This window comes from Patagioenas fasciata, chromosome 5, assembly GCF_037038585.1.
Source record: "Patagioenas fasciata isolate bPatFas1 chromosome 5, bPatFas1.hap1, whole genome shotgun sequence".
Taxonomy (NCBI): domain Eukaryota; kingdom Metazoa; phylum Chordata; class Aves; order Columbiformes; family Columbidae; genus Patagioenas; species Patagioenas fasciata.
Genome location: NC_092524.1, coordinates 42575354 through 42588284, shown reverse-complemented (window position 1 = coordinate 42588284; position 12931 = coordinate 42575354). Strand labels below are relative to the sequence as shown.

The window sequence follows — 12931 nt, the reverse complement described above, 5'->3', positions numbered from 1 at the left end:
CCGCGCAACTTCGCGGGGGGGGGGGGCGAAGGGGGAGCTCTGCGCAACCGTTGCGCACGTGCGCAGCCGCCAGCAGGATGGCGGCCGCCTGGCCTGGAGCCCCGCGGCCCCGCGGCGGAGGTACCGCGACTGGCCGCGCTGCGGGAGGCGGCCGAGGGTGCAGGTGGAGGTGAACTGGAAAGGAGGGGGTCTAGGAAGTACCACACCCCGTTACCTGCCGGCATATCTGTCTCCTCACCTCCAAAAAATAAAATTTTTAAAAGTTAACAGGTGTCACCTCGGCTTTTGCGATAGCATAAGAAAATGTCGGTGTCTGCTGTATTTTAAGCGTTTCCAGAAATCACGAAGAAAAATCGTTCGACGTAGAAGACGCTGTTTTGTCGATAATATATAGTAGAAATTTGGAAGAAGTGCAAAAATGTTTCCCCTTGTTAGGTTAGTGTGCGAGATATCCAGACTGGCCTGGATTCCTATGAGTCAAAGTACTTGGATATCTGCTGAGCGCTATTTGGATTAGAGGTGTTAGTAGTTTGTCAGAGAAGTATTGTTTTTACAACTTCTTCCTGATTACAAACTGACATAATCAAACTACTAAACGTGAAGTACTAAAAAATTGCCTTGTCTATATATTTCTGTTTAACTTAAAGTCTCCAGAGGTCTCTTTCATTTGTCTAAAAGCCAATCTGACATTTCTGACCCTTGACTTCCCCACTTCACAGACTAAACTATTGTGATTGCTGCCTGTACTTCCTCGTTAAAGTGTCCGTCAGTTTCCATTGCAATTTTAATATTTTATAAGTGACAAAAATCATACGAAACCATGAAAATAAATAAACTTTAATCCATTATTTATATCTCTCGCATTCAAGTTTATATATATATAGGTGCATATATACATATATATATATACACGAAAGATCCGTGTGTTTGCTTGAGCAAAACAAGACTCGTGCTTAGTTTGAAATGTTTCTCAGCTAAGAAAGTGCTTAGGCATCATCAGGGATTATTTCAGGAGTATCAGCTTCCTATTAATTTTCCTTCTAATAAAGCCTACAAAAGTTACCACCAAACGTTTCTATCAAATGGAAAATACATAATGTGTTTTCCAAAACTATAGGAAGCAACTCCAAGTTGCTGAACAAAACAGGCAATGATCGATTATCTAAATCTGTCTCCTAAACCAATTAAGTTTGAAATATTACGCTGAAACTTTCTATGTTTCGTGTTGGTTTGTGAGTTTTGGTTTTTGTTTTTTTTTTCTTTTACATCATAGAGATATTTTATTTGAATATTTGAGATTATACCGGCTTTTTCCTCAGTATTAAATTAAATGCAATAGTGGACAGCAAGCTACTTGGGACACTACTAATTTTATTGCATTTAGAGAAATGCAGAGGTTTTGTTCCGATTTCAGCCTACATTTGTCTGTTGTCAGCTACTTTCTTTTGAGGATCCGGCTTCGGTTATAACCTTATGACAGAGAAAACAACTAACAGATTCAGACTTCAGGTTCTGCCTCATAGAAAGACAAAGAAATGTCAGGTAATTAATTAAGTTTCATGTTAGTATCAGCACATATCGATGAATTGTTAGGGGGAATGGGGAAGGTCTTTAAACTTCATTATGACTTACTGCCAACTTTCTACGCTTTGCTTCCTAAAGGCGCTCTCTGTGAATTTCCTGAATTTGCATTAGAATGCATTTAAGATAAAAAAATAACAATGCTGAGTATACTTAGGGTTTCGTGCTATATTTCCCTGTAGTAACAGGTGACATGATAATACTGTTAAACTACAATGCGGAATTGCAAGTGTGCAACACCAAGTGAAAATTGTTCTCTTTCTTGGTTGAAAGCAAATTATCAATCAGCATACCATGATCAATTATCCCCCTGGCTGCCACACACTGGGATTTGCACAAGGCATTGACATTGAGAAATTCCTCTTTAGAAAGGATGAGCGGACGGGATCCCAAACTTTGCAGCAGCCAAGCTAAGCTGCCGGGGTCTCACTTTTTTTCTTTTTTTTTTTCCCCTTTTTTTTTTTTTTTTTTTGTATTGTTGCTTTCCAGCTCATCCAAGACAAGGAGATTGTGTTTACTTCTCAGTGCATTTTAAAAGATGCTGTATGAAAATAAAAGATAAAAAAGAAAAAAACCCTCCCCTCCAACCAAGCTCCCCCCAACAAACAGCAAAGAGAGATTAAAAAAAAAAAAAAAAAAAAGAAAAGAAAGAAGAAAAGAAAACAAAGAAACAAAAGCACAAAGAAAAAGCAAGTGAGGGAGCCTCAGGAAGAGCCGCACACCCCTCTCCCACTCGGTGCTCACCGTTGTTGGTATGAGGTGATGCCCTGGACGTTTTGCGGGTTGCCGTTGGCCGCGGCGCCTGCTCGCCCCATGCCCGGGGCCGCCGGCACCCCCCCGGCCGCCCCGCCGGCCGCCGCCGCCGTCACCTGCACGCTGAAATCCGGGAAGATCCTGATCATCCCCGCAGCTCAGCACCCGGCGAGTCTCGGCGAAGAGGTGCAGCAGCGGCGACTCTCCCTCCGGCGGCTGCAGCAGCGGAGCCAGGCACGCTGCAATCCCATTAGTGAGTAGCGGCCGCTGTGAGTGAGGAAGGGCGCTTTGATGTGAGCTGCCGGGCTGAGATGGAGAGGAGTTTGGGGGGGCTGGGGGTAAAAGGGGGGGGGCTTTTACCGAATTGCAAACATGCAACGCGTGAAGATTTGGGGGGTGGAGGGAAGAGTGGAATAACAGAATAACACCCCCCCCCAAAAAAAAAAAAAAAAGGTATGTCTAGTACCGCTGGAGCTGTCGATATGAGAGAAAAATCCGAGCTGAGGAGGGACAGGGAGGAGAGAGGGGGGCGCAATTACTTTAGCGGTGCAGTGAAAATGATGAGCAGCAAATGTTGCCTTTTTTCCCTCCTCCTCCTCGTCCCTCCACCCCCCACCCTCCACCCAAAATGCAAGTCTTAGAGGATTTCTCTGTCTCAATGAAGTAATAATAAAGGCGGCTGACCACAGTCTGGGCTAGCGCCAACTGTGCGGGGGGGGAGGGGGAGGAATATCCCTGCTCCCAGAGTCCTGAGGAGAAGAGGAAGAGTGGGGGATTGTTGCAGCACAAGTTTTTGCTCTTGGTAACTTGCTTTTGGTTCGCCCCCCCCCCCCTTTCTTTCTTTCTATGAAGGGACGGTTTTCACAAGCGAGGAAATGCGCCGCTTTTGTGCAATGGCAGAGTTTGTTCCCTATTATAGGGAGCTGACTCTCCTCCCCTCCTAGTGTGCAGCAATGTTATTGCTAGTCAAACTTGTAAGGTGTGTGGTGTGCGTGCACGCACTGATCCCTACTGCTGCTTTAACATATCAATTATATCGCCGAAAGCCGCGCAAAAACCTCTTGCAAAGCTCCCCTCCGGGTGCGCCAAGCACCGCACCAGTAGCCGGCGAGGAGGGCGACTCTTCCCCAGCTGTCCCCGAGGGACGCGCGGCCGCAGCACCGCGGCCCCTTTGTGGCAGCCCGGGGCTGCGCGCAGCGCTCCGCGCCTTGAGCTCCGGTCAGGTTTCCTCTCCTACCCCTTCGCGAAGTGCTTATCCCAAGCCGCGGCGCTGCGCGCCTCCGCCAGGACGCTGGGGCCGCGCCGCCGACCCTGCCGGGGCCGCCCGCCGCAGATGCCGCCCGACCGCGGCGCTGCGCGGGGGCGGACGCCGGGAGGTAAACGCGGAAAGTTGGGCGGGGAGCGCGGGTCGGCAGCGGGACGCCCTCCACCCCCAACCCGGCGGCTCTGCCGCCTTATTGCGGTGTGCGGGCCGCAGCCGGTGTGGGAGGGGGCACAGGCAGACAAGCCCTCATGGCCATGGTGTTCGGGGAGTGCTGCTGGGGCTGCACCCCGTGTCCCCTCCTCTCTGCAGCGAGAGGAAAGGGGTGAGGAGCCAGTTCCGGGGAGCAGGAGGGGAAAAGAGCAGTGTGCCGAGTCAGGGGCAGCAGGGGAAGAGGGGAAAAAGGGACCCCTTCTCCTAATAGGGTCCTGCCAAATATCCCCAAATCTGCTTGGGTGACTCCCAAACCACGGACCTGTAGCTCCAACCTGCTGGTTGCTGGAGCTAAAATGAGTCGTGCATGTGGAGGAGAACTGGACTTTGCCAGCCTGGTGAGTGGACAGCTCACAGTAACACACTGGGTTAGAGCACCGTAACACAAACAGCAGCTGTATGGCTGAGTGTGTTCTGAGGAAAATGAGGCTCATACAAAGAGGAGTTGCATGGGACAAATACAGGTTGCGCTTCAGAAGACACATGATATCGGAAAAGCTATGCAGCACCTCCAAAGGGGGAAGATGTCCCAGGTTGTCCCATCACTCCAAAGGCGTTGTAAACTTCGCTTCCATAAATCAAAGCTGTCACCTGGTCTGGTCTCCCCTTTCCCATGCAACTGTGTGCCTCTTGGAATCATAGCTTGGCTCATAATCTAACAATATCCTCTTATCTTGACTTTTCTTTCCATTTCTGTTCCAAAACAAATTAAGACACACCAACTTTATGTTAAAACAGAGGCTGCATTCAAATCCTTTGTATTAAATAGCATCTGTGTTTGCATTCTGTTTTAATACAAAATGCTTTGGATTGCAGCTAATACCAGGAGATATGAAACTGGTTAGTCCCCACATGTTGCACATAAAAAGAATTCATAATGAGCATCTGTGGGATGTGGAATGGATCCCATGAGTTAGCTGAAGACCTCATAACGTAAGAGCTGAGAAGCCTAAGTGAATTATGACTCTCTTTCCTCGCAAGTAGGATTAATTTTCTATCCCACTTATATTCATTATCTATCCTGTTTATACTATAGGGACATCAATTGTTTGAGTGTTAAATATGAAGACTTTACAGAAACGTGTAGGTTAGATAGCTTGCAGAGAAGAGGGGGGATGTTATTGTTAGGAAAAATGTTATTAAAACTCCATGTTTAAAGAGCAACATGAGATAAAGCTGCTCACTTTTTTAAAGGACTGTGAATTCTGCACCTTTCTGTTACAACATATTCAAAATGTAAGGTTTACAAAGTACCCTCCATCTGCCTGTGGCCCTCCCAGTGATGTCAATAGGAATTTTGCATGCAGATGAAGGCCTGTATATGGCCTTTAGAGAGGAGGTCAATAAATGGCTGGAGGAATAATTAAAGACTTCTGAGCTGCGCCTTTCCTTTTTCTTACAATATAGTACAAGACTGGCATGAATATAGGCTGGGCTACCACTCTAATTGGCTATGGCATAACACTGAAAGGAATTTAAATGTGGGCAGTAGCCATTTTCCAAATGATCACTCCATTACAGTAGTTTTGTCTGTCAATGTATGACCAGTCAGTAGAGTGGATGTAATCATGTCGAAGTCCCCATCCATTGATTGTCACTCTCTGCTCCACAGTGGCAACTCTAAGCAGATATTCATGTTTCAAAGGGACTGCCAAGACAGAGAGCCTGTCTTTAGCCAAGCTTGCTTCAGCTTAGTCCGGAAAGACACCGGTTTCCAGTCACATAGGCGGAACCAGGATCTCTTGATATTTAATAAGATCTTTTATGACTATTGATTAATATCTTAATTTAAATGTTAATGTAACTGAAAAGGGAGTCTTGATAATTTTGCTTGTGCAAGTAGTCCTATCGAGTCAGTGGAACTACTGACAAATAGTTTTGTATGCTGTAAGACGAGCAGGATTCAAAGGTAAGTTTGTAAATGTCTACAGAATACAGGAGCATTTTCTTTCGTATAACCCTTAAAATATATAAAATAAAAAAGCGTTATCTCATATTTGAAGGAATCTCCATTTTAATTGTTTGTATCCTTTTCCCACATTAATCACGGTGGTAAAATCCAGTAAGAATTTCTGAGACTTATTTTATATGCTGATGAAAATACTCATCATCAAGCTTATAGTATGTGCTATATTAAATAGTGTGGACCCAATTAGTGCTACAACATACCATGATGGATTTAAATTAATTTGGTGCAATGTGCTAGTGTAAATGAGATAAGTATCAAGCCAAATATTTTAAATTTTGTTTATTTCTCATTTTGCTCAAATTATTGTCAGGTTGCAGTGTTTAAGTGTCACAGTTTTTGTCTCAATACCATCTACTCTTGTAAGATATTCTGCAAGTTGCTTTAGTATTGATTAAGCTAAGAAATGTTCTAATAGAGTACTGCTGTTTCTAACAATGTACTGTAGACCTTCCTCTCTTAGGCGAAAACATAGTGAAGATAAAAATTAAAACCACATGACGGTGTGTAATATAATAACATTTAATATTTATGCTTCACATATACCTATCTATCACAATTATATATTATATCTTTATTCACATTGGCAGTGTACTACTGTTCCTTTCTTTCACAGGTGAAAAAATATCTCTTCTCTGGAAATTCATTTCCATTTACTTAAAGTTAAATGGTTTGACTTTGAATTTTCATTATCTGCTGTTGGAAGGAGCCTGTGACAGGTATGAGAGAGAATGCTACAAAGCGTCATTGTATCATCTAATTTTTGGTTCACTTTAGTCAGATATCATTTAGGTAGAGAGTAAAATACTATACGTAGAACAGGATAAGATAGAACAAAACAGAACAGAAATAAAATAAAATGAAAATAGGATATATAGTGAATTACAGTAGAAAAATGCCTTTATCTTGAAGTGATTTTTTTTTTCTTTTAGTTATACTGATTCCTCACTAGTGAGAAAATTGAACTAATTTTATATAAAAGGAATATGTCATAACAGGATATAGCATTTATCTTCCTGAGATAGAGGTGACCTCATCATTCACAAGTGGCGTAGCTATGAATGAGTAATCAGCCTCCCCACCCATTAAGTGCAGATAAAGTCCACATCTTCTGTCTAAGTATTAAAGATTCGATTTATTATTTTACAACTCACCATCTCTACAAGTGTCCACTGACTGTTGCTTCAGTTGCTGCTATTGATATGTATCGTCACTGTGAAGCAAAAGAAACTCCTCAAAAGACGCCTTGAATAATAGTGAATGGAAGATGAGAAGGGAAATGAAAATAACAGAGGAGAAGAAAACAAGAGAAGATGGACCCACAGGAAAAAATTATGGGCAGAACAGGGATAAGGAGGCTCTTTAACTGACCTATACTTTTGTTACAATATTCCAAGAGCTTTATAATACATACGCAGTGAAAATATTTTTCATATTAATACCTCACATATATCAGCTACCTCATATCCCGAGTTATATTGTTAAAGTTATTCCCAAAGGAATTTATATATGTATAATGCGAGAGAAAGACATAGTTAGGAAAGAATTCCTTTTTACTGTTTATCAGCAGTGCACATTAGAGAAGAGCTGCAGTTAAAACAATACAGTTTCTTTCTAGAACTATGTAAGATCACATAATTTTCTCCTTCAAATGATGTCACGTGCTGCATTTTGTTTTCATTTCTTTGTAAAAGCAGTGAGTGCAGTTTAAAGAAAATATTTGGAGTTAAATTTAAAGTCAAAAAGAACTGGCTGTTCATCTGTTTAGAAGAAAAACCTCTAAATAGAACATGAAGTCAGGAAAAAGACCATCAAAACTTAAATAGGAAGTACTCAAATATTTTCAATCTTAACAATTCCTTGACATGTACTCAGGGTTGGAAGAGCAGATGAGGGAAATGTCTTTTCTGAAAGGTTGTGGTGGGAATGAAGGGCAAGATTAAGGTAGCTCCCTCCCCCCTGCATTCAAAAGAAAAGCAAGCAGAGAGTAAGATAGAAGGAAAGTGCCTGGGGAAAGTAGCATCACTATCGAAATCATAAAAGATGTATAAGGACATCAGTGGAAGAACTAGAAAAACTATTAGAAGAATGCCCTACAGGGCTATCTCAATGGCTCAGCGATTAGCACACAGCGCTGCCACTGGGAAAACACAGCTGAGGTTGGAGGCTCATCTGAGGATCTCACTCATTGGTACTGGCAGCTGAGAGCTGTACAAGGGTGGTGACTCCACAGAGCAGGAAGACTGATACATTGCTGATATGCCCAAAGATATGTATGTAGGCTCTGGTTTGGCCACTGAAGCTGCCTGGGGGAGGAGTATTGGGTTTTCTCTATTGCCAGCTTGCCTAAATCGCTCTATATGAGAGGCAAAGAGCGCCTCTGGCCCACTGCATGATGACAAAAGACAGCTAATTTTCCAATATTCAAGTCAGTTTCTCTTGCACTGTATACTTTGCCCCCAAATTTTAGTGAATGAGTTAGCTCCTAGCACCAGAGGCTTCCTGCAGTGTTGATCCCCTACAAATTTTCTAGCAGGTCCAGCTGTCAAGGGGCAGCCAGGCAGCCAGGTAGTTTTCCCAGACTCTACCTGTTTCTGCAGAGAGCATGTAATCTGTGATATTCCCCCAGGCAGTTTTAGCACCTGCGTATCCATTTCTCTTGTCTTCAAGATCAGTGTCATGTCCCCAAAGTAGAGTAATCTGCTACTTCATTGGTGTCAAATTGGGGTCATGGAGACCACAACTAAATTGTGCTGCTTCTACGTCCACAAAAACCTGATTCATGCCACACAGTTTGATAAGAAGTTTAGTTCAAGAAAGTGGAAAAACAAATAATGTAGATGCTTTTTATCTCCAGGGCTTCTAAGAGATACCAGTGTATTATCCTGTGTTCTCACCACATTCCGATTTTTCGTCCGGTAATTCCCTTTGGTCCTGCTCGTCCGTGACATAAGTGAAAATTGTAAAGGACACAGGGCTAGTCAACATACCTTCCACTTTTATTTATTTGTTTACCTTTATTTTCAGCTTCTGCGAGTGTTCCTAAACCAAAATAATTTGCCAAAGCAGCTGTTGGTGTGTCCTGGAAAGTCACTGTCAGCAGGCAGCTTGAAGTTTTTTGACTGTGCTTAAAGGAGGATGCTTATCGTGAAATGGTCATTCCCTTCTAATAAGGAAGAAACAGAAACCATCCATGCTTTGTTTTTCTTAATGCCTTTTTTTTTTTTATATATATTTATGAACAGATCCAGGTTAATTATACATAAAACAAAAAAAGCACTGAGCTTTCAGAGCCATGGTCCAATGTGGCCTTTCTTTGGTAGCTATCAGCAGTGCTCTGCTGAATCATGAAGCAGTGAACATGAGATATGAAAATTCCCAAGCCTACCCATACCTGTGTTTCCTCCCTTACAGTTCATGTTGGAAGTACCAATCAGCACCAAAACCAACAGTGTCATAAGTGGGAGCTGGGATTTTTCAGCAGCAGAGTTTGTAAGCATCCAGTGCAGTTTAAAGCCATGCTAGGTCCTTAAAGCCATACTTCTCCACAGTTGTTTTGGGGTTTTTTTTATTATTTTTTTTCTTGTTTTATAACAGCAGCTTTATTTTTCCACTCATTGAAGAAGATAGTGCATTATATGCCTGGATAGCGTGGTCCCAGGTGAGCAGCCATGTAAATCTGGGACTCTGCTAACAGTTTTTGTAACTTCAAGCATGCATAAGAGTCAGAAATAAATACTTTGATCTTTGTTCCTAGTGATTTTCCAAAAATAATCAAAACTTGTAAGGAAATACATGTGTCAAAGACTTGAATGCAGGCTAGCCTGATTGAAAATGTTTCTGTCTAGGCACAGGAATCTTTAACATAGTACTGTTCTTATTTGCAACTATTTATTATTCTGCAGTTTCAGTTCTCACTGTTAAGAAGCTGATTGTCCAAATTTCTTCCTTTATTTTTATCTTAAACAAGAAATTCAAGTATTGAGCATACTCACAGGAGGCCTTCAAAGTTTAAACATCTCAAATCTTATTCTTCCCATTTCAGACTTCTCTTGGGTTTAAAACCAAACAAACCTTTCTAGTATTTACACATGGTCTATCAGAAACCTTAAAGAGATAGCTTTATTCACTTCAAGATTAGACCTCCATCCATGTTACCTGTACTTCTGGCACTGCTATCCATACTAGAGTAATCATTGAGAAGAACTAACAAATGTGATATGCAGCACTCAAACAAGTGTCCTTTACTTTTCACTCTTCAGAATTCCTTCCTTAGGGAGTTTAATTTTGACAAAACCAGAAAACAATCTGAGATCTTTTCAGTCCACTACTGGACCTTTACTTTTCATTTTGACAGGCAGGGTAGCCTACAGACTGGTCATTAATTGCTGAACTCTAAGAGTGAGTTTCTTTTTTGTTCTTTGGTTGTAAGTCTGCTCACCACTTCAAAGTGTATTTTTATTATCAGAAAGTGTTCTGGACTGTAGGTTCTATCTAAAAAAGAGTTGAATACTTCATTCACTGGAAATTGCCCAAAAAGACTACCTAACATTCTTCTCTTTTCGCTGCCAATACATCACATGATCTCATTTCTTTACACATGAACAGTCAACACACAAAATGTCTTTGTGACTTTTGAAACTCACTCTATCAGGTATTGGCAACATATTGGATGGAGAGATTCTGGACTCTGAAGGAAATAAGCAATGTGATTGCCTCGTTATCAATATATGCCTTTTAAATATTATGGAATTTAGTGATTATTCTATTTATTACACATTTGAGGTAACACATATTTGGCTAGAGAGTATGTATCATTTGAGTAGATATAGATGTTTATAGGAAGAAAATTATAATTTCTCTTAGTTCAAAATTCATTAAATAGGTTTTATTGTACGTTTCTTATTTTTGTCCCAAGGGAGATACTCATTTGTCTTTATTAACTTGACAACCAGTAATGTCTGCATTTGCTTTGTCTGTGTGCACTACACAATTTTAAGAGAATAGTGACTCTTTTGCTAGTCACTTGATAGGACCATTTGATGAAAGCTGCTACTTGCTAAGGCTGTCACCTTTTTCTTCTCTATACATAATACAGAAGAAAAAGCGAGGGCACTCCTCCAGCCACACTGTCATTTCTTTTGACATGGGTCCCTAATTCTATAGAAAACCTCCTACAGATTCTTGAAGCATATTTCATTTAATATAGACTTGACCTTTTCAGTCTGGAACAAGAAGGAATATCAGAGAGTTCATACAAGTAAGATGTTATAGCAACAGTGACAGTATCTGCACAATGACAGAGTTTAGTTTTAGTTGCAACTTGTAATAATCACCATTTGTCTATTCAGCTTCTCCAGTTCTGCAACAATCTTCTGGAAAAATGTTTTTCTTTCAAAACAACATGGAAAGTTTCATCATTAAAAAAATAAGAGGAAAAATTACTTCCTCTAACTGGACTAAACCTATATTTCTTCTTAAAATAATTAAACCATATGCAGATAAAAACTATCATATTGATACAACTAATTTCAAATCTTTTTGGGGATATCCAGACCACATAGCAGTAATTCTTCCAATATTCAAATGCAATCACTGAATTCATTAAAAAGTTGTAATTTTGTCTTGAAGAATGTTATTAACAGACTATGGTATTTTCTATGCCATGGATTCAATAGCAGCTTTTCTGTGTATCCAGTCCTTCACTGTATGCCAACCAAGTACAGCAACTAGAATTACCTAGAATATACTATAATCTGTTACTCTTTCTGAAATGGAACTTTTAATTCTAATCAGTTTTACTCAGCTCTTGTCAGTTTATAAGAAAGTACGAAGGGTGAATATCTGCATAATAAAAAAGATATTCTATGCAAAAAAATCCTGAATTAATGAAAAGACTAAAGCTGATATACCAAGCACCTGAAGCAGGAAAAAAAAAAAAAAACAACCAAGGTTAAGATTTTTCTTGAACTCATTGTACATTTTACACTTCTTATGGTACACGTTAATAATACTTCAGCGTTTGCATTTCTGGAGATAGGAAGAAGAAATAATCAGTTTAAATAGCAATAGTATTCTTAGCTTTCGGAATATTCTTATTTTGGGTCCTTGCCACTTCCACTAACATTACTGTTCTGTGTTTACTTTTTAGGTGAAGAAGAGTCCATGAGCAGGAATAATGCAAAATAATTTGACTTTTGATAGACTGCAAGCTTTTTTAATCCATTGTCATAACACATGATGTTTGACATTGCAAATCCTTCTGTCTTTCTTTTACTTTTAAGTCCTGCTATCTGCAATAGGCTGTGTATATACTTTCATATGGTGCCATTTGGTTAGTAGAATACACACAGCTTGAGTTAAATTATTTAATTTATTGAGTTTTAAATATCTGCTATCTTCACTCTTAGGAAGATCTTTAAAAACTGAAAGAATTCCCCTCAATATGGTTTTCAGGGAAAACAAGCATTGAGAATAAAAAAAAAAGAAACACATAACATATACATGCAAGACCTGCTAACTTGACCGTACCTTTTATAATTACCAAACAATATTTCTTCAGATGTGGACTGCATTTCGATATTGTTCATTTTATCATACATACTTTACTCCAGAATCTAAAAAGTAACATGCTTTTGCAAGCAGATTCCTAGTGATATTATTAGGTTCAGTTATGATGCTACATGAAGACAGAATTACTGCTAACCTTTCAAAAGAGGTCTGGGGTAAATGTTCACTATCATATAGAGAGACTGGAATTTTACTCCCCCATTAACTTCACTTAGAGTCATAGGGAGATGAGCATCTTTGAGTGTCAAACCACTGTTTTTCATACATGAATATTCAGAAATCTAGTCAACCCAAAATGGAGACTACTGTCTGAGATACAGTCCTTGTCTGGAAAGCAAAACCGAGGATTTTCCAAGGCTTCATGCCCTAAGAAAAGGAGGTGTGGAACAGAAGATGAGTCAATGCCTTTTTCTGCCACTAAGTACTGAAGTTAATGTGAGTGTGAATCTATATTTCTTTGTTCAGAATTACTGTAAATGTTCTCTCATGAAGAAATTGCTCAGTCTAAAGATAATTATAGTTACATAGTCATTCAGGTGAATTAGTGCAGGGAAAGGAGGAAGGCTCACCTCATTACTAATGGACAT

The 12931-nt window shown here is 40.4% G+C and overlaps 1 protein-coding gene and 1 long non-coding RNA gene across 6 annotated transcripts in view; one reads left to right on the top strand and one right to left on the bottom strand.

Moving 5' to 3' along the window:
• NPAS3 (neuronal PAS domain protein 3) overlaps positions 1–3158 on the bottom strand; it is a 612196-nt gene extending 609038 nt beyond the window's left edge. Inside the window, exon 1 of one of the 4 annotated variants that reach the window (XM_071809391.1) lies at positions 2326–3158. In XM_071809391.1, coding sequence (XP_071665492.1) covers positions 2326–2483 — 158 coding nt within the window. In that variant the 5' untranslated portion in view covers positions 2484–3158. The remainder of the gene's footprint in view (positions 1–2325) is intronic. The other 3 variants (XM_065840021.2, XM_071809390.1, XM_065840018.2) reach the window with 3 other exon arrangements.
• On the top strand, positions 2480–12031 carry LOC139828109 (uncharacterized). Of its 2 annotated transcripts, none has more exons than XR_011739383.1 (3): positions 2480–2587; positions 6391–6493; positions 11926–12031. It is a non-coding gene; the product is annotated as an uncharacterized lncRNA (long non-coding RNA). The 2 variants fall into 2 exon arrangements; XR_011739382.1 differs by lacking the exon at positions 2480–2587 and adding an exon at positions 3748–5717.
• The last annotated feature ends 900 nt before the right edge of the window (positions 12032–12931 follow it).